Raw genomic sequence first — 27253 nt, forward strand, 5'->3', positions numbered from 1 at the left:
GACCCTCTCTGCTTCCGTTCAGCCAGCTTTACTGGGTGCCCATGACAGGAAAATCAGTGGACTGGGCTTTAGGCAAAAGAAAACAAACAGCAACAACAAAAAACGTCACAGTCCTTTCTCTACACCGCCCTCTTCTTGTCTCTGCCTCTCCCCACTGCCCCACCACCACTTTCCTCCCATCCATCCAGTCCTCTCTGTTTTGTGTCCTTACTTTCTCTCCAGGGCTTCCCTGCTGGCTCAGCTGGTAAAGAATCTGCCTGCAATGCAGGAGACCCGGGTTTGATCCTTGAGTCCTTCTTCCCCAGCAGGAAGAAACCCTTTCTGGAAGGTGCAAGTGTTGTTTTCTTGTGCCTGGAGGGTCTGTGCAGAAGAAGAAAGGGTGAAAAGGAACCTCAGGTTAATTTCCCTCGGGGGTCAGTTCAGACTCTGCAGAAGTATAAGCCGTGTCCAGCCTCCATCCTCCCAGCATCCTCACTGCGGCTCTGCCCTGCTTTCCATGCTCCTGGATGGTGCCACGCCCCCCATACCTTTCGGCATCTGCACTGGACCTTGCCTCTCCCTGCAAGTTCTTCTCGCCCCACCTCCACTCCCTCTCAGGACCAGTCTAAGCTCCCCTCCTCGAGCCCCACCCCGCTACAGCCCATGTGCCCTGTTTGGACTTGAGGCTCGATGTTCACCTCCCCCCGCCCCCATCTCTTCTAATCCATGTTCTTTGATCATCATCCCCCTTGCCGTCTGATGAAGCCTGGAGAGGAAGGTCTATCCTTCTCTAGACCTGGCTCAGGAGGGACCACGGGAACAGGGAGTTTGAGCCCAGATGGGAGGAAAAAAAGTGGCACGTACGCAGGGTAAGTGCAAGGACAGGTGCTCAGAGGCGCCGGTCTGGCCAAGAAGGCGGAGAGGGCCCTGGGAGGCCAGCCCTGGGCTTCGGGCTCTGTCTCTTTCTCTGAGACGTCTGTTGCTTCATGGAGCACGTGCTCCACGGAGACAGGGTCCCAGCCCCTCACAGAGCTGCCATTCTCCTGGGACCGTCAGCAGGCACCTCTCCCTAGAATAATAGAGCTGCTGTGGGACAGGTGAGCAGGGAGCGGCATCTCCCAGCTTCTCTGCTCCACTTCCCTGTGGTTGGAGGGAAGACAGTGATGGTGGGAGAGAAAGGAGGAGAAGGCATAAACAAATAGCCTGCTCCGCTCTTGGAAAAATTTCCAGCAGCCGCAAATACAGTCCTCGTCACCGTTCCACTCCCCGCAATGGGCCCCAGGTGGCCTGGCCGGTGCTCAACGCTGACCCTCAGGACCAGACACAGAGGCCCGGGGAGCACGGCTCTGGAAATTTACCCACATGGCTCTGCATGTATTTACCTTTACAGAAGAGGGCTCTGGAGCTTAAAGGAGCCATTCACGAGGTCTGCCTGGGGGTGCTGTGTGCTCAGAGGGTGGGGGTCTGGGTGCGGCCGAGTGTGCGCCGCGGAGGGAAGCCTGTGTGTACACGGTCAGGGTCATGGTGAGGCTGTGGAGGAGCTGGGGGAGGTCAGTCTGGCTAGGGACAGTTAGACCTTTATCCAGGTGCCTGAGTCTGGAAGGGTGCGGCAGCTGTGCTTAACAGCTCAGACCTCCCTTTCCCAACAAATTAGAAGGGGAGGGAGGGGGAAGTTTGAACTTGCAGGGGATTCCTTGGAGTCCCTTGAGCAAAAGTGGCCTAAGTGATCTTGGCAGGTGCCTGAGGTTGGGCCAGAGAGAAGACACGAAATAGTCATTGAACAAGTGAAGAAATTAAAGCTAACATGAATATTCATTGGAAGGACTGATGCTGAAGCTGAAACTCCAATACTTTGGCTACCTGATGTGAAGAACCGACTCACTGGAAAAGACCCTGATGCTGGGAAAGATTGAAGGTGGGAGGAGAAGGGGACGAGAGAGGATGAGATGGTTGGATGCCGTCACCGACTCAGTGAACATAAGTTTGAGTCAACTCTGGGAGTTGGTGACGGACACGGAGGCCTGGCGTGCTGCAGTCCATGGGGTCGCAAAGAGTCAGACATGACTGAACGACTGAACTGAACTGAACTGGCGAATCCTCTTCTGCTGTAGGCACAAAGGTAGTAGAAATTTTGTGCGGAAAATGCCTGGGAAAGGTGTGCAGGGAGAGAAAGCGATTATCAAACTGCAGACACAGGAGGAGGCTCCTGGGTTCTGCGAGGGGACAGAGCAGAGAAGAGACCACCAAACCAGCCTCAGCCCAGGGGGGCGGTACTCAGTCCCCGGTCCTGCGCTGGGAGTAGAGTGGGACAGCTGCCGCAGTCCCAGGCGAGGCAGGGGTGGGGGTGAAGGTGAGTGGTGGCGGTTGAGTCGATAAGTTGCGTCCGACTCTTGCGACCCCATGGACTGTATGTAGCCCACCAGACTCCTGTCCATGGGATTACCCAGGCAAGAATGCTGGAATGGGTTGCCATTTCCTTCTCTAGGGGATCTTCCCCACCAAGGGCTCAAACCTGAATCTCCTGCATTGATAGGCATATTCTTTACCGACTGAGCCACCAGGGAATCTCTCTGTCTTTCTGGGGTTTTGAGTGAATACATTTGGATCTACACCCTCATCAGTGCTCATGCTTCACCTTTATTTACACCTCCTCCCCACCCCCTTACTTCGGACGAGTTGGCCTCACAATGATCAGACAGGCCCACAGGCGCTAGTGGTCTCAGTCCTTCCCCTCTCACCCCCTCCTCCTCCCCACCCTGGGGGCTCCCCTCCCTCCTCACTCCCACCTTCCTGCACCCCCCCATCCTGAGCTGTCACCCTTTCTGAAACAGTGCAGCCCGCTGTGGCCAATGTTTGGTGCATAACACATCCTCAGTCAAGACTTCGCCTCTTCCAGGCCTCAGGTTTCTCTTCTATAATGTTAGAAGATTAAAAACAGCCAACACCTAGAGACAGTGTTCTAAATGCTTATGTTCTTGCATTTAATTCTCAACTCGAGACAGTTCCCTATTATGAAGCCCATGTATACATGAGAAAACAGGCACAGAGAGAGTAGTATGCCCCCAGTCAGAGCCAGGATTGGAACTCTGTGTCAGCTCTGGTGTTATTTAACTTTCGGGGTATGAAGAGGGGGTGAAACCTGACTCCTCCCTGGAAAATGCCTGTGTTTGCATACAGGCAAAATGTGCACACCGTGTCTCTGGGTTACAGATCTCTGAAACCCATCCAGGAACCCTAGTTTCCCTTTTCCGTCGGATCCTAACAACCCTTTGAGGGTATGTGTGTCTTTTACCCACTTCACAGCTGAGAAAACATGGTCTCAGAGGAATTAAGAAAGGTGTCCAAGATCACACAGTCTTAAGTGGCGAGGTCAGGATTCATATCCAGATCTGCCCTCCCAGCTCTATCCAGGGGGTCTTTCCCTTCTGGTTTGGGGATTGCCTGGGGGAACTGTGGGCACCCATGGAGCCCCTTCCTTGTGTCTGGTGGCTGGGGCTCTTCTAACCTCCTCGGTAGGTGAACCCCTCGGTAGGCGAACCATCAACCCAGGTGCTGCCGGCCCCGAGGTTCTCCTCCAGCAGGCCAGCGCTCCCAGGCGGCAGGCACCCTGCCTGTGGGTTTGTGCACCTCCTTTTAGCTGCAGAGCAGGCCCCTAGGACATCATGGAGCCGACTTGTAGAGGAAGTTTTGCTGGAAGGACAATTCCAAGGGCCTGGGTTGGAGGAGAAAACCTGGCCAAAGGGGACTGACAGGGCAGCCAAGAGCCAGCCTCTGAGGAATCCCAAGAGGGTGGAGTTGGCACAGAGGTTTCCTGGTGCTGGAGGCAAAAGGGGTGTGGGAAGGCGAGAGAATGCGGTGCAAGGCAAGATGAGGGGGCAGTGAGGCAGTTCTTTGAGGAAACAGGCATGAACACAACCTCCAGTGAGACATGCCCGTTACAGGGATCCAGAGGTCCCCCACTGGGCAGGGCAATGCCCACCTATGTCCAAAATCAAGGGGCAAGTCTGGCTTGAGGCCCTGGATCCCCTCCCCGGGTGATTTCCTTTCTATCCTGCTTTCCACTTGTCCCCCACCCCCAGCCTGCTCCAGATTCCCAGAACACCGCCTCTCTCATCCCCCCACTGACCTGCGCTCAGTCATTTTCACGTGAGGGCATTTGAATCCGCAGTTCCCTTTCCAGGAGCACTTGCATTCTAGGTCCCCTCTCCATGTGGGGTGAGGACTGTCCCCTCCTGGGAGTTAAGTCTGGATGTGGTGCCGGTGTTGGGAGGAAGGGCCGGCAAGCCCCTGCTTGACCAGGCAGGAGGCTGTTGGGTACCAGGTGAGCTTTAAGGGTGCAAAGCAGAACAGAAAATCCCCCAGCCCCCTTCCCCAGCCTGGCAGGCCTGGACTGGCCGAGTGTCTCCCAGGACTGAACGGAGGAGCAGAAGCTGAGCTGGGTGTGGGGGGAGCCCAGATGTCGGAATAGCCGGTCTGTCCAGCCTGCGGTCAGGCTTTGGTGTGGTTTGGGAACCTCTGGGCAGGACCCTGTCTGCTGCCTCAGGGAGGGACTTGGCCAGGAGCCGCCTGCTGAAAGGAAATATCACCAGCAGCCAGGGCAGTCAGGGACCCATAGTGACCCAGCTCTGACACTTGTCCCTGCTTGTGTTCAGGCCTCAGGACAGACCAAGGCAGGTATCAAGCTCCCAGGATGAGAAAGGCAGAGGAGAGGTGGTGAGTCAGAATGTATTGGTATTTAGATATACCACGCCTCATTCCTCAGAAATTTTTTTGGCTTTACCCCCCCCACCCCAAAAGCATATATATATACATGTTTGTGTGTGTGTGTGTCTTATATAGCAAAACAAGTTCTAAAGTATGTGTGCATGAGTTCAGTCGTGTCCAACTCTTGACCCCATGGACTACAGCCTGCCAGGCTCCTCTGTCCATGGGGTTTTCCAGGCAAGAATACTGGAATGGGTTGCCATTTCCTCCTCCAGGAGATCTTTCCCAACCCAGCGATCCAACCCGCATCTCCTGTGTCTCCTGCGTTGCAGGCAGGTACTTTACCGCGGAGCCATCCACGGCCCTGCTTTGGGGAGGTCACCCTGTACAATTATTGAAAGACTCTGAATGTCTCCACACTTGACCTAGTTAGCTTTGCATTTCCCAAACTTATCTGACCACTGAACGCATTTCTGAAGGAACATCTGTTAACCTGAGGAACTGGTTTCTACAGAACACACTTTGGCGGACACGGGAGTAAGTGACTTGATCGATTGTTCTTGACTGTGCTGTGCTTAGTCGCTCAGTCATGTCTGACTCTGCAACCCCATGGACTGCAGCCTGCCAGGCTCCTCTGTCTATAGGGATTCTCTAGGCAAGAATACTGGAGTGGGTTGCCATGCCCTCCTCCAGGGTTCTTATTGACTATGGAGCAATTATTATAGAAGACTTCTGCCAAAAATAATTTTCATTTAGAGTAATTGATATTAAGCTTCATTTTTTTTCACTGCAAGTATTAACCTAACCAATTATCTATTGAGGGCAATAAACTAGAGTTTATGGTAATAAACCCACAATCTAAGCTTATAGAAGAACATGTTTCTCTTCTATATCAGATCAGTCGCTCAGTCGTGTCCGACTCTTTGCGACCCCATGAATCGCAGCACGCCAGGCCTCCCTATCCATCACCAACTCCCGGAGTTCACTGAGATTCACGTCCATCGAGTCAGTGATGCCATCCAGCCATCTCATCCTCTGTCGTCCCCTTCTCCTCCTGCCCCCAATCCCTCCCAAATAACTTCAGATCGTGAAGATATGAATTAGAAAAGGGAGGCAAATACAGGGTCCCCCATCTTCTCTTTTTCTGTTTCCTCTTGTTGTTGTTGTTGTTGTTTTGTACTTGCTTTGTTTCACATAGCACATCTTGGGGATCATTCTGTATCAACAGGGAGCATCTTCATTCCTTCTTATGGCCGCATAGACTATCGCTGGAGAAGGACAATAGTTTGTTTCACCTCTCCTCTGTGGATGGAGATTTACCTTGTTTCAGACTTTTCTGTTGCAGCGAGCGCTGCAGTAAATAAACTTGTACATACATCATTTCTCTTGTGAGAATGTCTGTAGGGAGATGACTACATATGATATTATTGGAGCACATCGACAATAGCCTCAAACTGCCTTTTCAGGACTGAGGGTGTACATTCCCCCACAACCTCTCCAGGTCATCACGCTTTGACCTTGGCAATCCCAAGGGTGAAAATGGTATCTCAGTGTAGTTTTACTTTATGCTTCTTCTATGATGAGTGAGGGTAAGTGCCTTTTAATATGTTTAAGAGCCATTAATTTTTCCTTTTCCCATTGACTCTGTTGATGCCATTGCCCATTTTTCTATTGAGCTTTCATTTTTTTCTCATTAAATACTGAGAAGATTTATACATAACTTTTGGTCTGGGATCTGAGTAACAGATATTTTTCCCTGTTATTTTGTAGTTTGACTTTGCTTATTGTGATTGGTTTAGCATGTCGTTTTTTTTTTTTTTACTTTAATGTAGTTAAGTTTATCATTTAAACATTTTATGGCTTTTAAAATCCATTAGCAGCAACCTTACTCAGCGGACTAATTTAAAAGCTGTTGTGGGCTTTTCTGGTGGCTCAGTGGTAAAGAATCCACCTGCCAGTGCAGGAGACGGGTTCCTTCCCTGATCTGGGAAGATCTCACGCGCCTGGAAACAGCTAAGTCCATGCGCCACGACTGCTGAGCCCGCGCGCAGCACCTACTGAAGTGAGCTTGCCTTCCAGCCTGTGCTCTGCAACAGGAGAGGCCCCCACAGGGAGAGGCCTGCACACCACGACGAAAGAGTAGCCCCCCACTGTCGGAACTACAGAAGAGCCTGCAGCCGCAAAGACCTCGCCCAGCCAAAAATAAATAATAAAGACTGTTTAACACTGTACTGTCCACAAGAAATAAAAAGACCCAAGGAATACTTCTTAGAAGATTTTATGACCTCTAGGTTGTAATTTGATGATATCTCCACTCAAAGGTTATAAAAGAATTCTCCCATTATCTCTTATAGAATATATGGATTTATAAAAATATTATAATGCTATCATAGTGAGCATATGTATTAAAACATAACAGTATATCATATAAATACATGAATAAACATGTCAATAATAAAAATGGCTAGATTTATCATATTGTGAATGTATTAAAACATAACAGTATATCACATAAATACATAAGCAAAAATATGTAGTTAATACAAATGGATAGATTTATAATATTTACATATAATGTATAAAAATATAAAGTATATAGTTAAGATGTATAATATTATATTTATATATAAATGTTATTCCATTTAGAATTTATTCCCATGACAAGATGAGCTATAATTTGATTTTTTTTCTAGATGGGTACTCAGTTGTTCCAATTTCATTTGTGAATAATTTATCTTTACTAAATTTCTATGTTTGGAACTATTTCTGGACTTTCTATTCAGTGCATTTATGTATCTCTATGTTCATGCACAAGTTCTGTACTATTTTATTTATTATGTGTGTGTTTTAATATCTAATAGATATTTAGATTTTTTTGCTGGCTAGGCTTCATGTTTATTTTTTCCCAGTAAATTTTAGAATCAGCTGTGTTCCAATTTTTAAAAAATCCTCTTGCTATTTTTATTGGGATTGCGTTAGATTTATAGACTGGCTTAACAGGAAGTAGCAATTTTATGATGATGAATTTTTCTAGCCAAGAATGTGGGCCACAGTGTAAATGGAGTAAATGATTGTCTATGCAGGCTGGATGATGCCCTTGGAGTTAATTCTAAGGGTGAACAGCTGGTGGAGGACAGATCACACTAGTCAGAGAAGCTTTGAACACTGTTGGACATAAACAGCCTGGCTGGAAGCCTCTGCAAGCGATGAGAAGGCATAACCATCCCTCCCAGGATTCATAGATGGCGCTAGTGGTAAAGAACCTGCCTACCAGAAAGAAAAACACCAGTACAGTATATTAACGCATATATATGGAATTTAGAAAGATGGTAATGATGACCCTGTATGTGAGATAGCGAAAGGGACACAGATGTAAAGAACAGACTTTTGGACTCTGTGGGAGAAGGCAAGGGTGGGATGATTTAAGAGAATAGCATCGAAACATGTATATTATCATATGTGAAATCGCCAGTCCAGGTTTGATGCATGAGACAGGGTGCTCAGGGCTGGTGTGCTGGGATGACCCTGAGGGATGGGATGGGGAGGGAGGTGGGAGGGAGGTTCAGGATGGGGAACACATGTACACCCATGGCTGATTCATGTGACTGTGTAGCAAAAACCACCACAATATTGTAAAGTAATTAGCCTCCAATTAAAAGAAAAAAATAATTAAAAAAAAAAAAAGAACCTGCCTGCCAATACAGTAGATGCAAGAGACATGGGTTCGATCCCTGGGTCAGGAAGATCCCCTGGAGGAGGAAATGGCAACCCACTCCAGTACTCTTGCCTAGAAAATTCCATGGGCAGAGGAGCCTGGTGGGCTATACTTCATGGGGTCACAAAGAGTTACACATGACCGAGCCATTTTCACTTTCAGAGTCTCTTATAGACATATAATTTAAACATCTATAGAAGTACACACCGGATCTTTCTTTTTCAAGCCCCATCCATGTGGCAGCATTCCAGGAGAGGCCTTGGTCACTGGCAGGCATCCTCTCAAACCAGTTAGAACCACAGGTGAGCTGGAGCCTCAGAGGTCAGTGGGTCATCTGTCCTGGCCTGTATCGGCCAGCCTGGTTTTACCCAGACCCCAACGTAGCCGACACAAACAGGCTGTGCCAGAAGGAGACTCCAGTGCCTCCTCTCCACCCTGCTCACCTCTGCAGGAGCAGGTCACCATGGGGTTACCCAGAGCAGATGGGTTTTTTTAAACTGTTGTAGGATGGGTAGATTCTGACCTTGGTAGACGGAACCCAACAGGTTTCCTTGTGGGGAGAAAACCCTCAGGGAGGTGTGGCCATCCAGGTGGAGCGAGCAGGAAACTAGAAAGAAAAAACACTGAGCAGCCCAAATGCTGAAACATAATGGAGTCACCTCTCAAGGACAAAAGCCCCCAGGACCATGTCCTGGGAACTAAGTGAATTAGAAATTGACACCTATTTGCCAAGGAAACTGTTCTGATTATGCATTAACAGTGTGTGTTTTGCTCAGACAGACCTGACAGCCATTCATTAGCTGGGACCTTGGGGTGAGCCACCCAGTCTCCTTACAGAAGGTAGTAATAGTACCCCTATATCAAATGGTTTTGTTTTGGTTTTTAGCTTTTTTTTTTTTAGCTGCATTGGGTCTTCATTGTTGTGTGAGGGTCTTAGTTGCGCTGCGCAGGCTTCTCCTTCTGGTGGGTTCTCTTGTTGCAGAGAATGGACTCTAGAGTGAAAACTTCAGCAGCTGTGGCTGGGCTTAATTGCCTCATGGCATGTAGGATCTTCCTGGACCAGGGATCGAATCCATGTCCCCTACACTGGCAGGCAGATTCTTAACCACTGGACCAATAGGAAAGTCCCTCTCAAATTGTTTTGTGGAAACTTCATGATACTTTCAAGTTAAAAAAAAAAAAAAAAAGCCACACAACCTCAAAGTTGTGAGTTATGTTTTATTCGGGGATGTTACTGAGGACTGTAGTCTGGGAGACAACCTCTCAGCTAGCTCTGAGGAATCATTCCAAAGACATAAGGGAGGATATGCAGGATATATAGGGGGTTTGCTGAAAAACAAAAACAAAACATGGATTTGAACATTAAAATATTACTGCTAATCATAAAAAACAGACTCTCAAGTTAATGATTTCAGTGCTTTTCTATGCATGAGAAGATGCAAGAGTCTGGGCTCATTGAAGTTACTCCTTAGATATGCATCTTAACTGTCTAGGACCAGTGTCCCAGTCTTCTCCATCCTGACTTTCCCTCAGGGCTCACTGTCAGGGCCACCGCAGTGGCTGATGGTTTGACAGCAACAACATTCTTTGTTTACTAAGTGACAGGTGATACTTTTTTCGCTCACAGTACATGTAAAGCATTTTAGCACAGGGCCTGGCACATAGTAAGTCTGCATGAATGCAAACTGCTATAACCATTGTTTTCAGATTAAATAAACTTTAAAAATAGGTTTTGATGAGGGCCATTCTAATGAGGTGGATGAACCTACAACCTATTATACAGAGTGAAGTGAGTCAGAAAGAGAAAGATAAATACCAGCAATGGCAACCCACTCCAGTACTCTTGCCTGGCAAATCCCATGGATGGAGGAGCCTGGTAGGCTGCAGTCCATGGGGTCGCTAAGAGTCGGGCACAACTGAGTGACTTCACTTTCACTTTTCACTTTCATGCATTGGAGAAGGAAATGCCAACCCACTCCAGTGCTCTTGCCTGGAGAATCCCAGGGATGGAGAAGCCTGGTGGGCTGCCATCTATGGGGTCACACAGAGTCGGACACGACTGAAGCGACTTAGCAGCAGCAGCAGCAACACATATATACAGAATCTAGAAAAATGGTACTGAAGAATTTCAGGGCAACAGTGAAGAAACAGACATAGAGAATAGACTTATGGACATGGGGAGAGGGGAGGAGAGGGTGAGATGTGTGGAAAGAGTAACATGGAAACTTACATTACCATATGTAAAACAGAAAGCCAAAGGGAATTTGCTGTATGGCAAAAAAAAAAAAGGTTTTGTAAGGGAGCTTCCCAACTTTGTTAAAAATATTTTGCTGCATGTGGTGAGGGACGGACTTAAGAAATCAGAAGTATAAAATAATATAAAAGTATACTATTATATACTTTATGTGTGGGGTCACACAGAGTCGGACATGACTGAAGTGACTTAGCATACTATTATAAAATAGGATTTCAAATGTTTCTACCTTATTAGAAATAAGACTTGGAGCCACTTGTATGTGTGTATATATGAAAAACTTTGAACCTTTGACCGTAAAGTGCATCTAACTCTTGTTTACCCTTGCTTGTGCTGTGATCTTAGTGCTAGGGGCTTGGCTGTGCAATGACAGGCCATCCTCCTGTTGCCTTAGGGAACTGGATTGCATTGAATAGGTGACATGTTTTAATATTTCTGAACCAAGGATTTGGGGATATTAACATGCAATATAGGATTTCAGGAAGCTGCTGCTTGTTACCCCTTAGTTTTGGGGTTTTTTAAAAGATGTTTTTGATATGGACCATTTTTTAAGTCTTTATTGAATTCATTACAATATTGTTTCTGTTTTATGTTTTGGCTTTTTGGCCGCAGGGCATGTGGGATCTTATCTCCCCGATCAGAGATTGGACCCACACCTGCTGCGTTGGAAGGCAAAGTTTTAACCATTGGACTACCAGGGAAGCCCCTACCACTTAGTTTTAAATTTGAATTGCAGCTGGATTTTCCTAGTGGGTTCTTTCCCTAGTTATGAGTCATGCTCTTAACCAAAGGAAGTCTTTTGCAAGGTATGTTTTTTAAACAAAACCCAGGGTATGGATTCAGATGATTTGCATGTAAGACCTGTCAACTGGGTAGAACACAAGACTTCCTGAACTTCATCCAAAAAAGATGATTAGTAATACTGTAAGAACGATCATCTCAAAAGATATCTGTAAGGATCAAATAAAATGTAAACCATGATTTTGTAAATTCCAAAATATCACACAAAATATTAGCTACTTGTTATTTCTCTCATTTCTTTTGGCGGAAGCAAAAGAGTCCAGACTCTGGTCCCTGCTCTGCCCTTTCCAGGACTTGCAACCTCAAGCAAGTAACTTAATTCTTAAAGAATTTTAAATCACTTAATTGCCTCTTGGACAGTTTTGTCATCTAGGAAACATTCTAGGATTACAAATCCTAGAATTTATAATCAGAGGAAAAAAGTTAGATTGGAATAGGAAAGGATCAAAAAAGCAATCCTCTCTGAAGGGCCAGGGGAGATGAGGTCTTTCCTGGAGTGCCCATGAAAAAGGTTCTAGGACGTGAAGGAAGAAAACAGGGAGCCGTGAGGCATGGCCACTGATTTCTGGGCTGTGGCAAGAGCATCCAGGTCTGGTGGTGAGCAGTAATCTGAGAGAGGTGTGTGGCCAGCACTGACCTAGATGGATGACCCACAAAAAGGAAAAAAAAAAGAAATGGTACCTCTACCTAAATCCAGTCCTTCATGCATTCAGTCACTGTCCCCTGAGTAGTAGCATAGTCAGCTGTGATCTCCAGCGCTAAAAAGCAACCGAATGGTCCTGCAGACACACACCAGTGTGATGCCCACACGCATGGACAGGTAAAGGCCATCCTCCTGTTGGTACTGAGGGAAACAGAACCGGGAGGGCGTTCAGATGGCCCCTCCAGAGTCAGACAGATAGGGAAGCTCTTCAGAGGATGCTCAGGGATTTTATGGTGGATCCACAGGAGCCATGGAAATAACTGGTTTCAGGACAAATGCCACTGAAATTCCTACACGTGGGCCCATGTTATCCGCAAGGCTGTCTGCCTCCATGTATTGAGAGACCCAAATCCTTTTCCAAGATTCCGAGAAAATCTCAAATAACCTCAAGAAAGATAAGAATCACAGGCATCTCCAGGTTCTCAAAGGACTAGAGTCATGAGAAGGTCTGGCTCGGAGGAGGGGGGATAGATTGAAAAGGAGGATCTCTTGACTCTGAGAGCAGCTGGCACTTGGTGACGTCATCCTCTAGGAACGATAGATAATATGATAAAGCCTGAGAGAAGGGTGGGTTCTCAGAAAAGGCTGAATGTTGTTATAATGATGATCGGCAGCATATGGCAGCATATGGAATCAGGCCAGGAAAGCTCCTCTATGTAGAGTTCCATCCCCACCCATCAGGGGCTCCTCCCCACGGCCAGCAGTAAAGCCTCTCAATGCCAAGTTTTTCTGCACGATCCTATTCTAAGTGTGTCAGAGAGTCTCTAGTTTGGTTTATATAAAGATCTAGTTGACCCACAAGTTGTCTTCTGAGATCTGACAAACATACCTTCTAAACTCTTCCTTGTAGTGTTTCACAGTTGACAGTGCATTTAACCTAAGCCCTGTTATCCTTAGCTTTAACATGGAGATGGTGGCAGCACCATCATGGAGCTTCTGTGGGAAATGGATGAGATGATGAACCCGCATCTCTTAGAATGGTGGCTGGCACATAGGAAGGCCTCATAAGTAATGGCTAGCGTCCATGCACCCCTTGCAGTCAAGTGCAGGAACTTGGCCAATGGGTAAGGAAATGGGGACATGATCAGTTCATGTAATAAACGTCCAAATAGATACAGCTTCAGGTACAGTTTGATCCAGGGAACCAGCCAGCGATAACACCAGGGCCTGGTTTCTCCCTCCACCTTTCAGCCCCTCTTCCTTTGAGCTGGCTGCAAGGTGGCTTCAGCAGCAGTAGACCACACACCATTGTAGAGCCAGTGAAGTAGAAGAAGGAACCTGTCCACTCTCCCCCAAGCCTCAGGAGAGGTCTCCTCATACCTCCCTGGCTCTTGCTGGGTTACAGCACCTTCCCCAAGCCAACCACTGAGGCCAGGGAACGTGCTGCCTATTTGCTAGAGACCCACCTACCTCCCACCTGGGGGCAGAGTCCATGCCACCCAAACCTCACAGGCAGGGAGGAGGCAGGGGAGGCTTGCTTCTCAGAGGGTCATCGGTGGTGCCAGAAGGGGAGTAATGGCCGCTGAGTGGGAAACTACGGAGAACCCACTGCACCTGCCCAACCGGAGGAGCAAAGTGACTTAACTTCCTTTGGTTACTGATTGACTGATTAGGGAGGGGTGGACCCTGTCTTTCCACAGGGTTGTCATGAGCACACAGAGGCCTCAGAGTTACTCATACAGCATCATTGCTAAGTGTTAGCAGGACAATCCAGTTCAAGAACTACCAGGACACCGAATAGTCTGCAGAAATCAGAGATCACGGTGAACTTCAGTGGCAGTTTTAGTGTGTGTGTGTGTGTGTGTGTGTGTGCGCGCGCGCGTGCGCACGTGTGCTAGATTGTGTCCAACTCTTTGTGACCCCATGGACTTTAGCCCACCAGGCTCCCCTGTCCATGGGATTTTCCAGGCAAGAATACTGGAGTGGGTTGCCATTTCCTCCTCCAAGGGACCTTCCTGACCCAGGGATTGAACCCATGTTCAAACCCTGCATTGGCAGACAGATTGTTTACCACTAGTGCCACGTGGACGCCCACGACACTTTAAATAGATCTGTCAATTAATAAAAAGAAACCCAGCCATGGAAATCAAACTCATCTGAGGCTATTTCCTATTATTGTCATGGGAAATTGTAGGAAAGTGCACATTCCTTAAGGGAGTAAACTTCCTCATCTTTTCCCCAGAGCCTCCATCAGTCAGACCTCTTGTCTCGTGGAAAACATGACCTCTTCCCACCATCAGCTTGCTTCTGGCCACGTGAAATGAGTGTGTGCTTTACACACGTGCTCTCATTACACCTCGTGAATGACCCATGTATCAGAGAGGAGGGCATTGAGACCAAGGCCAGGCTGCCAGACCAGCCGCCCATCTGGCTGTCCCCATCCTTACTCCCCATGCGTGATGCCCACACCCCCTGCAGAGGGCTTCCTACGTCCTTGTCCATCCTTGAAGACAGCCCAGCCCAAGGTGCCTTCTCAGACTCAGGCCCTTGTATTTGCATCCGTTGGGCCACCTGCTGGCCTCTCCTCCCTTGCCGCTACATCCTTTTCCCAGGAGAGGATGCATGGTATTCGATCCCTTCCCATCCATCATGATGTTTCCTTCTTGTCACTCAACCTCACCTTTAAAGCCTGTGTTCTCAGCAGCCTCTTCTGCCAGGTTGGCATCCTCACTGCACACATGCTTACTGCTGAGCACCTCCAGCGGACCAAGCATGGAGCCAGCTTGGCTAGACTTGTGAGGACACAGTCTAGCCATCACAGGGTCTACGTCTTTCAGGGGATGAATTCTCCCATCTCCACCCAACCGCTATCACAACGAAAATATCTCTCCCTCAGCAGTCCCCTCAAAGCATCACCCCAGTCTTCCTCCACACCCTTCACATGAGGACCAGCTGGAACATCTGGGCCAGGTTGGCCTTAGACTTCCAGCACCAGAGGTGGTGACAAGCTGTTCGGCACTGAGACCCCTCTGATGAGAGTTCCTTGTGCTGTATTCACAGGTGACTGCTGGCTGCTGGCCGCCATTGCCTCCCTCACTTTGAATGAAGAAATCCTGGCACGAGTCGTCCCCCTGGACCAGAGCTTCCAGGAGAACTATGCAGGGATCTTCCACTTCCAGGTAACTTAATAGTTGGCTCAAGCTTCTCATCAGATCCTGGTTGTTGTTATTCAGTTGCTCAGTCATGTCTGACTCTTTGCAACCCCATGGACTGCAGCACACCAGGCTTCCTTATCCTTCACTATCTCCTGAGTTTGCTCAAACTCATGTCCATTGAATCGGTGATGCCATCCAACCATCTCATTCCCTTTTCCTCCTGCCTTCAATCTTTTCTGGCATCAGGGTCTTTTCCAGTGAGTCGGCTCTTTGCATCAGGTGGCCAAAGTATTGGAGCTTTAGCATCAGTCCTTCCAATGAATATTCAGGGTTGATTTCCTTTACGATTGATTGGATTGATCTCCTTGCAGTCCAAGGGACTCTCAAGAGTCTTCTCCAACACCACAATTCGAACAGGTCCTGAGGGCCAGGATCATGTCCTGGGTACTAGGAGCAAGTGTGGAGGTTAGGAATGGATCCTGGGGGCCAGGAGCAGATGCTAGGGGCTGAGAACAATACTCTTCTACTAAGGACCCTGAGGAACATCAGGAAGCTCCCTGGCTCGCCACAGACCTGGGACCCTGTAAGGACAGCAAAGGCGAGGAGGGCGGTAGGGCAGGGTTCTCAGGAAGTGGTTCCCAAGTTTTTTAAAAAGTGTGCTATTTGGGATCTGAGACAAAATGTTAAGGTAAGGCTCACTGTCCTCCTTGTATGCTGGTAAATGAGAAATAGTATTTTTTAAAGTATAAGGTGCAGGGTAGAGGGTGGGAGGGGAGGGTGTGGCCTCTGAGGGAGGGGCAAGCGTGTGTCCTTGGTTTCTCAGTGAGGATGAACCTGCAGGAAGAGAGCTGGAGGGAGCACCTCTTCTCAGGGTGGGCTCATGGAGCCTACGCCCAGGTCCTCCTACGGGAGGAGCCAGGTGCACCTGAGGCTCGCGGGGTGGGAAGGACCCCAGGCTTCCACCTGCCGCCAGCTCCTTCTCCAGGCCAGCCCTCTCTCTCCCTGCCCCGCAGTTCTGGCAGTATGGCGAGTGGGTGGAGGTGGTGGTGGACGACAGGCTGCCCACCAAGGACGGGGAGCTGCTCTTCGTGCACTCGGCAGAGGGCAGCGAGTTCTGGAGTGCACTGCTGGAGAAGGCCTACGCCAAGTAAGTGCCCGCGCCCTGCCCCCGCCAGCCTGCCCCCAGCTGCCCTGCATTCTGGAAAAGACAGAAACTATTCAAGGACGATTTTGAAAAAAAAAAAAAAAAAAAAGTCCTATACTACAGAAGGACAACTCTGGACAAAACTGGGCTCGAAATTCGAGGAGATAATGCACGTGGCTATTGCCATTTTTTGCCAAATGCACAGGAACACGCACAGCACTGATCATGCTGGCCTTGAGGACTTCTACTTCCTTGGCAGGTCATGTTACATTTTTGTCAGCTAAACGCAGCAAAGATTTTTTTGCCAAATGGGCAAAATGATCCATTGCAGAGGTATGAAAATTATGGAAATTTGCCCAGAATACATAATACACTGATTAGAAATGGTTTTCCCCAGCCCTCCCAGCTGCATCCCCCACAGGCTGCCTTGTCCAATGCTCAGCACTGCCTGTTCCCAGCAGGATCCCACCCCCTACCCCCATCTGTCCAGCCCCCTCCAGAGTGTGCCCCATCCTGGCCCCGCTGCCTGGGCTCCCTCTGGGAAAGTGAGCAGCTATCAGGCATCAGGAGGATTTCTGTTCCCTCCAGCCCCTGCCAGGGAGGAGGGCCAGGAGTCAGACACCAGCTGTGAGAAGCTGGGGCCTGAATTGCTGCTAAATCTACACACAAGCAGTAGAGTTAGGGAAGCCACAGGGCAGCAACGTTGTGACCAGGGCACCATCAGGAGCGACCAGCACCTCCTAAGACAGTGCCGAGGGTGCTCAGGGAAGCTGCTTTCATTACTGAACTGCTGTCCCCTTTTAAGCTATAACCGCCAAACAGCCCATTTAGCAGACCCCTTTCCTGCCAGGATGCAGAGAGAATCAATACAGGAGGTTGGCCAGATAAACATCCAGGTCCTTCCAGCTGTAAGGTTCTATGAGACTTTTCCAAAAATTTCATAAAGTACCAGGCAGTGGTAACCACAGGGACAGTCACCTGCCCTCATGGGCAACCTGAGCTGGAGACAAACCAAGGAGAGACCGAGCAGAGGGTCCCTGGAGCATCCAACAAGAGGCCTGAGTTGGGCGGGACACTTTGAGAAGCAGAAGTTTCAACTCCGGTGGCCACAGTGTCTCTCCCCTTCCCGCAGGATCAATGGGTGTTATGAAGCACTTTCAGGGGGCGCCACCACCGAGGGCTTCGAGGACTTCACTGGAGGCATCGCCGAGTGGTATGAGTTGAGGAAGGCCCCTCCCAACCTGTTCAGGATCATCCAGAAGGCTCTGCAGAAAGGCTCTCTCCTGGGCTGCTCCATCGATGTAAGTCCAGGCCTCCCTCCCTAGCCACATCCCAATCTGCTCTAGTGGAAGTGAGCTTCCACAGTGACCGAAGAGTCCCACTGCCCTTACTCCCCGCACGGCTAGCCCATCCCTTGTCCGCCATATTACACATCACCTGGAGCCCAGGGGTGGCTAGGCAACAGTCAGGCTGGCTGGGGCTACAACTGGTGCCCAAATGGTGACTCCAGCCTCCAGCCATTCTCTCTCCAGCCCACGTACAACCCTCAGCCTCCTGTGACTCACCACCCAGATCACAGCTTCTGTGAGAGTCCCCTGCCCTCTGCTGGGCCCAAGGGCAGCACCATCCCATTCACCTTTGGCCCACCTGCAGGGCCTGTGCCCAGAGCCCAGCAGCCTCCCCCCAATTGGTGCAGGGTTAGCAGACCTGTAGGAAGACTTTAGGAGGCACAGGGAGGAACCATCTCCTCATGCTAGCCTTGCTGGCACACCTCTCCAGAGGAAGGGACGTGGGTGCGACATCCTGTCAGCAAGGAGCCGCCAGGCTTTGCCTGTGCCCAGCGGCCCAGCCCTGTCCTAACCAGGAGGAGCTGGTTGCTCTGGGATCAGGCATAAGAAGCCTGGCTCTGGGGGGTCCAAGTCTGTGTGCGACTCTAGGTGGGGATTTGCAAACCTTCTCTGCAGACCATGTCCAGGCAGAGACCCTTTCTACTAGCAGCCCTTCTCGTTGACTCAGACAAAAATAACCACCTCCATCACAACAGATGGGGAATGGGATCCCTGGGGAAGCCTTAATAGACAGACGCCAATTCTGAAGTCAGGCAGAAACGGAGGACTGCCCTCGTGTAAACCCCGCAACGGGGCGGGGCAGGGCGATCCGCGCGGTTTCCAGAGACTCAGCGCATTTGGGCCGCCCAGGTGTGTGCCCTGAGCCCCCTCTGCACGGCGTGCCCTTTTCCTGCGGGAATTTGTGACTGCGCGGGGCACACACACGAGTGCAAGTGCGGCGCCCCCCGAGGGCTGCTTGCAGCCTCTCCTCTGGCTGTAAATAACGGCGGGAGGGCTCTGGGCGGGAGTGGGGCGGCTCTCTCACCCACCACCCAGGCCCCCCGCCCTGCGGTAGGACCCGAGCGAGGGAGGGAAGGAGGGAGAAGGCGGGATGCTGAGGCCGGACTGATTCTCCCGCGTTTGCAGATCACCAGCGCTGCGGACTCGGAGGCCATCACGTTCCAGAAGCTGGTGAAGGGGCACGCGTACTCGGTGACCGGCGCCGAGGAGGTAACGCCCGGCAGGCATTCCTGGGGATCTTTCTCTCCCTCACCCGATGGCAGAAGCACATTTTTGCCTGCTTGCCGAGGGTGGGGCCCCGCGTTCCCGGTCCCTTCCCAGCAGCCCCGAGTTGCTGAAGTTCAGGGCTCGCGACGGGTGGCCCTCCCCAGCGCCTGCCGGCCGCGCGCTGCCCTCTGCTGGCCGCGAGTGGGGCCAGGCGCAGTGCCATCAAGTTCCAGAATCGCCTCCCTCCTCCAGACCAGCTAAAGAGAACACGACCCAGTGTCGTGTTCCAGCTTCTTTAAAGTGCTTTCAGATTTGATCTCACAAAAGCATTAGTGCCCCAGTTAGTGTTCAAATCTGACTCTGCCCCTTGCACGCTGTTGGCCTGGGCAAGTGTTTAAACTCTCTTCTTCTCCCCAGTTTCCTCAAAGTTGAATTAGAAACAATAATACAGTGATACCCGTTGTAAGGTTGTTGAGGTGAATCAAACGAGTTAATACGTGTAAAGCGCTCAGACTTCCTGACAAGTTGTGTATAAACAAATCGCTCTCCTTGACTTGGCTGTTATTATTGTTACCATGCTGCTGCTGCTGCTGCTGAGTCGCTTCAGTCCAGTCCGACTCGTAGTGACCCCATGGACTGCAGCCTACCAGGCTCCTCCATCCATAGGATTTTCCAGGCAAAGTACTGGAGTGGGGTGCCATTGCCTTCTCCGTATCATTACTATAAATGTTGTTAGATAGCCATCTTCTAATCACTGAATGAAGACTAGATCCCAGGTCGTCTGACATACCCAGTGTGGTTTTTTGTTTTTAACCTTGAATCTTTGTTTTATCCAACTCCCCACATCTTTGTATTTTGAAAAATCTTAAGTCTACAGAAAAGCTAAAAGAATCATACAGTAAACATTCAAATGCTATTTCCCTGGATTCAACAATGGTTAAGATTTTCCACAGCTGTTTCATCGCTTAGTGTGCACTTTCTTTCTGAGCCATTTGGAAGGAAATCGCAAACATCACAACACTTCACTCGCTCCTGACATTTCAGTATTTATCTCCTGCCCACAGGGACACTGTCTTACATAATCCCAGTACTGTTTTCATGCTGAAGAAATAAACATTAATTTAATAACGTGATGCAATAAATAGTGCATATAAACATTTCCCCAGTTGCTCCAAAATGTCTTTTATAGCCTCCTCAATGCCCCCAGTCCAAGGTTTAGTCAAGATCCATGTACCGTTTTTCTTGTCATCACCAGTGTTCATTTGACGGAGCTCATGTGACAAAAATACATCCTATTATAGTCAGCTGAACGGAGGTTCAAAGGTGACGTGCCAGTGCAGAGCCCAGAACAAGGGCGTTTGTGCCTCGGGCTCACAGTGGAGGTTGAAGAGCCCTGGTCTTCTGAGGGCTAGATCCCAGGAGCTGCCACAAGCTGAGCAGCAGCGAGAGTCTAGGGGTCAAACCCTTCTCCCTTTAGTGATCCCCCTTGTAACATGGCTCCCATCCCTGCCTCATGGAGAAAGGGGCTTTGGGCCGGAGAACCTCCAGGCCTGGCTTGAACTCAGCATCTCCCTCCTCTCCTTCACCCACCCGTCCTTCAGGTGGAAAGCAGAGGAAGCCTGCAGAAGCTGATCCGCATCCGGAATCCCTGGGGAGAGGTGGAGTGGACTGGGCAGTGGAATGACAAGTGAGGAGGGTGGTGGGGGTCTGGGTGGGGGGCATCTGGCCAGGAAGCTCTGGGAGGGGATCTAAGGAGAGCACGCACGGCGGCTGTGCTGAGAATAAAGTCCCAGAGCACAGGGTTCCCCCACCCCGAGTGGGACCCATGGGGCTGGTGGCCCCTCAGGACTCTTAACCACAACACTCCAGCCACTTGGCTGCCTTTACAAGGCCCAAGCTCCCGGGATGCTCATCCTTTCATCAGCTCATGGTCCACCCCTTCACTGGCTCAAAGTCACTCTGCTATTGGATCTTCAGAGAAAATACACACCTTTCCTCCTCCAAGCACTTGTTCTATCCCAAGGATGTAAACGTTGTGCCAATAGAAGTCCTCTGTTGATGTCCAGGGTTCTTGGTTGGCCTGTTCAACCTTCAACTCTGGGGTGAAATCTCCCATGAGCCCCTCTCCTGGTCTTCCTCTGCTCCTATCTCCCCATCCTCCTCCACAGCCCAGCAGCTACAATTCCACCTTTTCCCTGGCCGATTCCCAGGCAGCCTCTGCTGTGGCAGAGAGACACCCGCCAGGGCCCGCAGGTCAGCTGCACAGGCCAAGATGAGCACTCCCTCCCACCTCCCATTGGATTTCTGCTGCTGCTGCTGCTAAGTCACTTCAGTCGTGTCCGACTCTGTGCGACCCCATAGACGGCAGCCAACCAGGCTCCCCCGTCCCTGGGATTCTCCAGGCAAGAACACTGGAGTGGGTTGCCATTTCCTTCTCCAATGAATGAAAGTGAAAAGTAAAAGTGAAGTCACTCAGTCATGTCCAACTCTGGCGACTAGCAGCCTAGCAGGCTCCTCCATCCATGGGATTTTCTAGGCAAAAGTACTGGAGTGGGGTGCTATTGCCTTCTCCGATTGGATTTCTAGTCACCCCTTAAAAGAGCTGCCAAGCCCTTCTCAGTTTGGGTCACTGATGCTACTTCCTGTCTATCCAATGGGCTGTGTTCATTCTTTGGAATCTTCCTTGCCCCCATCTTCCAGGATAAGGTATCCTCTCACCCTACTGCCCTGTACCTCTCAGCCACCTGGGTGTCACTTCCCTTCCTTACTGGGGTCTGGGCCCTCGGATGAGAAAGCGTGTCCCTGGTCCTCAAATTTGGAGCAACTTGGGGAGAAGTCATTGCTCCACACTAGTTTCTAATGTCTGTCCCATCGCTTGGTTTTCCAGCTGCCCAAACTGGAACACAGTCGACCCCGAGGTGAGGGAAAGCCTGACCAGACGGCATGAGGATGGGGAATTCTGGTAAGATTCTTGGGCTTTAAGAAAAAAGGTGACTGATCTTTACTCAAAATTGAGTGAGATTATTGTGTGGAGGGCACAGGAGCGTGGGATCAGGGTTTTGTTGTTTTAAATTCACTGTAAGACCTTGAACAAAAAAGTTCCTGAACCTCTTCAATTTATCCATCTCAACAATTGGGTTTCAAAGCTGAGCAGCTTTGCAGAGAAGGCTATGAATTCCTGCAGGAGTGTTCAGGTCCCACGAGAAAAAGAGGGGAAAGATGGACTTCACTCCTAACAAGTTCCTAGAGAATCTTCCCAAGGCCTCAAGAAACAGGTCTCTGGGAGAACAGGGATGGGCCTGGGCATCTGTGTCTGTGCTGCTCTGAGACCACCCACATCTGTACAGTCCTGGCATCTTACCAACTGAGTGTCTGTATTTTGTCTCATTTGATACCCGTGTCTCCTTTGATACCCCCATTTCTACAGATGAGAGTTCTGAATTCCAGAGAGGCTTAGGTACCTTGTTCAAGATTACCAGCTGGAAGGCGGCAGCACCAGGGCCGGAACCGGTGCAGTCCGATGGCCGGCCTAGTGGCCGTGCGGCCCTGACATGCTGTCCACTGGCTGCCCTAACTGCGGCCTAGTCTGGCCTTGGGTGGAAGGTCCAGGCTTGCCAGTGCATCCTCTGGCAGCCTGGGTCACGCGTCCTTGCTTTTGCAGGATGTCTTTCAACGACTTCCTGAGACACTATTCCCGCCTGGAAATCTGCAACCTGACCCCTGACACACTCACCAGTGACACCTACAAGAAGTGGAAACTCACCAAGATGGATGGGAACTGGAGGCGGGGCTCCACCGCAGGCGGCTGCAGGAACTACCCGAGTGAGCCCCCCCTCAACCTTACCCTGGGGTGCTGCACCCCAGCCTGGCTGCTCCTACCACTGGGGCCTTCTGTCTCTTCTTCCTGAGTCTCCATCTCAACACCCTCTCGGTCTCCTCAGCCCCTTCCCTTCTGTATTCACCTTTCTACCTGCCTGGGCAGAACCCAAGACATGCTGAGTCTGTGATTCCTCTCCAGGCCCTAGATTCCCTGATGCCATGACCTCACACTGAGGTAGCACTAACCCCACTTCATGCCCATGGGCTACTTTATCCACCCAAAGCCCAAGCAGCTTAGTCCAGCAGAGGTTCTCACCCACTGGGTCTCTGCACATCCAGGCCCTGGTTGTTGCCTGGCAACATTTTTGTGCCCAATTCACTCAGCCAATGCTGATGGGGCCCCGCTCAGAGGAGGTGGCAGTGAGTGGTTCATCCTTTGTTGATTCCCTTCACTCTTCTGCCTCGATGACCCAGTCCTCCCCCGCCCGCTCTGCCTCAGAAACTGTCTCATCACGATGACATCTGCCGATTGTGGAATACACATTGGGTGCTAGTCTTCACAGAAGACTTCTGGGGCAGGCGCTTTATTATCATCTCCATCCTTAAGATGAGGGGACTTGGTGAAGTTAAATGACTTGCCCAAGGGCCACAGAGCCTTGACTGTGCCTGGGGTTAAGAACCCAAGCAGTCTGGCTGTGGAGTCAGCCTTTAAGCACTGCAGTGGCAAGTCATGGTCATATATGGATTCTCTGTTACAGATGAAGAAACCGAGGCTCTGAGTGGCGTGCTCGGGCCACAGAACAAGTAGTCAGACTGGGACTAGCTGGTGCCTGTAGCTCTGGTGCTTTTAATCCTTCACCTCATGTGTGCAGCCACCAAGCAAGTTCCAGAGGTTCTAGGAGACTGTCCTCTGCCTCAGACAAGACTATCTTCCACCCCTTATTTCAGGGGTTGGTAAACTCTCTCTTGAAGGACAGATAGTTGATACCTGGCTCTGTGGACCACCCAGTCTCTATGGTAACTATCAACTGTTGCTGTAGCCCAAAGGCAGCCATACTTAAATGAATGGATGTGGCTGTGTGCTAATAAAGCTTTATTTGTAAAAACAGGCATCCAGCAGCTCATAGAGCCATAGTTTGCCAAGCCCTATACTAGATGTTTGGAGAGGGCAATGGCAACCCTCTCCAGTATTCTTGCCTAGAGAATCCCATGGACAGAGGAGTCTGGCAACCTATAGTCCATGGGGTCGCAAAGAGTCAGACACGACTGAGTGATTAACACATAATAGATGATGCCTTTATTTCTAGAATCCAAGTATTATCCCATCAAGGAAGGTGAGGCAATGATATTAATTATCCTTAAAATGAATGAATCTCAGCTCCTTCCAGCACCATGGGAGTGGGCAAGGGCACAGGCCCAGGAGGACAGGGACACAGAACAAGAGGCTGAGATTGTGCACTGATGTTCCTGGCCCTTAGTTCATTGAGGGGGCTGCAGAGCTAGTCCCCAAGTCTCCCTAGCCATGCCATCTGAGCCATCTCTGACCCCCAAGTTAGAGCCTGGTGAGGGGAGGATTAAGTAGGGGATGTCACAGCTGAGCCAAAGGAGATCTGGGCCTCAGCTCTGACCACCCTGTTCCGGGGTGAGAAAGGCACCCCCTCTCCAGCCCTGGTCTCTGGTTCCTCTGCCATCTCCCCACGACCCTCACCCCCCTCCCAGCACCCTCCTCCCCCCATGCACACCTGCCGGGCCGGGATCCCGTGTGTTGTGTGTTGGGTGACTGACCCCGCCCCTCTCTGTCTGCAGACACGTTCTGGATGAACCCTCAGTACCTGATCAAGCTGGAGGAAGAGGACGAGGACCAGGAGGATGGGGAGAGCGGCTGCACCTTCCTGGTGGGCCTCATCCAGAAGCACCGGCGGCGGCAAAGGAAGATGGGCGAGGACATGCACACCATTGGCTTCGGCATCTATGAGGTATGGGGGCGGGGCGTCCGCGGGGCGGGGCATTCACGGGGGCGGGGCTCCGCCTTCCCTTCCTTCTCGGCTCTTAACCTCTGCCAACCCCAGAAGCAGACCTGGGGAGGGGGCTCCAAACCAGAAGCTTGGCCAAAGAAAACCAAAGCCAGGGTACAGGCCAGTCTTAGGAGAAGTCATGCAGGGAGGTCCCTGCAGTTGGTCTGTGTCGCTGGAGGCCCCCCTTTCCCTGGAGCCAGCTTCCGGAGGTCCCATGGTATCAAGTGGCCTCTGTGGCCCTTCTCACGTCCCCAGGCCTGGCACTCTGGTTGGTCGTCAACCTCCAGTAAATCGAACAGATGTGAACTGAGGACAGAGCATATGGAACCACACCGGGCACCAGCATGAGGGCAAGAACTGAGCCGGCAGGTGCCTCTCTGGTCCGAGTCCACAGAGTGTCTGCTCTCATGGCAGAGCGCTGGGCAGGGGAGCAGTTAGTTGGTCTTAGGCTCCAACCAGGGCTCCGCAGGTGGAGCCCGGCCCCCACACAGGCACGGTGACTGCCCCCATGTCCTTTCTTCTGGAACTTTGCAAAATAAACCAAAGCCCAGCTCAGCCACAGTCAGAGAGCAGCCATGTCATTGCCACTACTGGGTCCCCTCCCCACTCCTTTCTACAGCACAGAGAAGAGTTTCTCCCAGCCTGGGGTGAGCAGTGGGAGAAGAGGGGTGAAAGGAGGACTTCAGAGCCGCTGAAGTGGGGTGCACATCGGTGTGGTGGGGGGCCCTGGTGATGTGCTGGAGCTGGCCCACTCTCCCTGGCCCCACCTTTCAGTGAAGTCACTTTGGCAGCCCAAAAATGACCTTGGCAAGGAGTGGGCAGTATTTACACTGTAGAAATTAGGAAATATTGCAAATTAGGGTTCCCACCATCCCTGAGAGCCAGGCTCCCAGCACAGCACGTGGGAGTCAGGCACAGTGTCAGAGAGAAGGCTCTCTGCTCACTTCACTCATCAGGGCAGTGATCTACCTTCTCACCCACGAACAGGTGGAGTTGGGCAAACACCATCTTTACTAAAAATGCATACAATTCCAAGCTCCTCAGTCTCTGAAGTAGGAGCTGAGGACTTCAGAGCTGGGACAGAATAACTGCCAGAAAAATGCAGACTGAATTGTGACACCCAGCCCACCCTACCCCCACCACTCACAGGCCAGGAAATCTAGCCATGGGCTGTGAGAGCTGAGAAGGACCTGGGGGGTCATTTGATCCCATTTTAGAGATAAGGAAACTGAGGCCAGAGAAGGGAAGAGACTTACTTGAGGAAATACAGATGGAGGTGGCCAACAGGAACCTAGAACTGACACCTACTGGCTCCAGGCCAGAGCACATCCTGCTGCTGCTTCAAGCAGCTCAGCTCTGTTTTCCCTGGGGGAAGGAGGGGTGTAGGCTTTGCTGCAGGCAGCTGGTAACCGTAGACAGCCGCTTCACAGCTCCAAGCCTTGGTTTCATGCTCTGTAAGTTAGGAATGGTGCTAAGGGCTCATCCTCATTATTGCTAAGTCCTAAGAATTTTTTTTTAAATGTGAGAATGCTTTGAGTTCCTTAGAAAATACTTATTTTGATGACTTAGTTATTCTTGCTAAGGCTACAGAAGGAGTAGGGTAACAAAGGAGACCATCTCAGTGGTGACATTTCTTTATGGAGCTCTTCCAGAGTCTGAATTACACATGCTTTCCTTTATTTGCAGGTTCCAGAGGAGGTACGTCTGGCACGCGACAGCCCCCATCCTTGGGGCTCAGGTTCACCAACAAGAAAAAGGCTTAGATTGCTGGCTCTGGGGTCTTGTGAAGCCTGGGCAGGGGCTCGTGTCTACGAAGAGTGAATGCCCACCCCCTCCCCCTGAGCCCTGGTGAGGTTGCTCAGGTCCTAGGTCTCATGGTCTAAGCACATGGGGAGGGGTCCGGGACAGTCCCCATGGAACGTACTTTCTCCTTGAGGCCAGCAGAGTCAGACACATTTGGTCCTGGGTGGAGGTTCGTTGGTCCTGGGACTGCAGGAGACTCTTCTCAAGAGTCCTGTGGTGCTCCTAAAATAGGCTAGAGGGACTTCCCTGGCTTGAGGGTCCAGTGGTTAGAACTCTGCTCTGCCAGTGCAGGGGGCACAAGTTCAATCCCTAGTCAGGGAGCTAAGATCCCACCTGCCTCATGGCATGACCAAAACAAAAAAAACTGGCCTAAAGAGAAATGATGAGCCCTACAAGTGGTATTATAAGGAGATGGGGGGACATAGCAAGAGACCTGGACCCCGTTCCCAGCTCTGCCACTTGCAGGCTGTGTGACTTTGGACAATTTACTTGTCCTCTCTGAACTTCAGTTTTCTTCATCAGTAAAACTGATCAACCATCCACCTTACCAGATTGTTGGGATGCATTGAGATACGTGAGAGCACTTAACAGACCCACAGTTAGGCTTCACTGAGCTGGTGAGATGCACAGTTGTGGTGTGTGTCTTTAAAGGCCACAGTTGGTTAT

General features: G+C 50.5%; 1 protein-coding gene across 1 annotated transcript in view; it reads left to right on the forward strand.

Moving 5' to 3' along the window:
• Window positions 1–27253, forward strand: part of CAPN2 (calpain 2) — a 57156-nt gene that overhangs the window by 15362 nt on the left and 14541 nt on the right. Inside the window, exons 3-11 of the mRNA XM_055581966.1 lie at window positions 15157–15275; window positions 16265–16398; window positions 17528–17696; window positions 18870–18953; window positions 20552–20637; window positions 21838–21912; window positions 22612–22772; window positions 24576–24745; window positions 26471–26482. Of these exons, the coding sequence (XP_055437941.1) occupies window positions 15157–15275; window positions 16265–16398; window positions 17528–17696; window positions 18870–18953; window positions 20552–20637; window positions 21838–21912; window positions 22612–22772; window positions 24576–24745; window positions 26471–26482 (1010 nt within the window). The remainder of the gene's footprint in view (window positions 1–15156; window positions 15276–16264; window positions 16399–17527; window positions 17697–18869; window positions 18954–20551; window positions 20638–21837; window positions 21913–22611; window positions 22773–24575; window positions 24746–26470; window positions 26483–27253) is intronic.

The sequence above is a fragment of the Bubalus kerabau genome, chromosome 5 (genome assembly GCF_029407905.1).
Source record: "Bubalus kerabau isolate K-KA32 ecotype Philippines breed swamp buffalo chromosome 5, PCC_UOA_SB_1v2, whole genome shotgun sequence".
NCBI classification, from domain to species: Eukaryota; Metazoa; Chordata; class Mammalia; order Artiodactyla; family Bovidae; genus Bubalus; species Bubalus kerabau.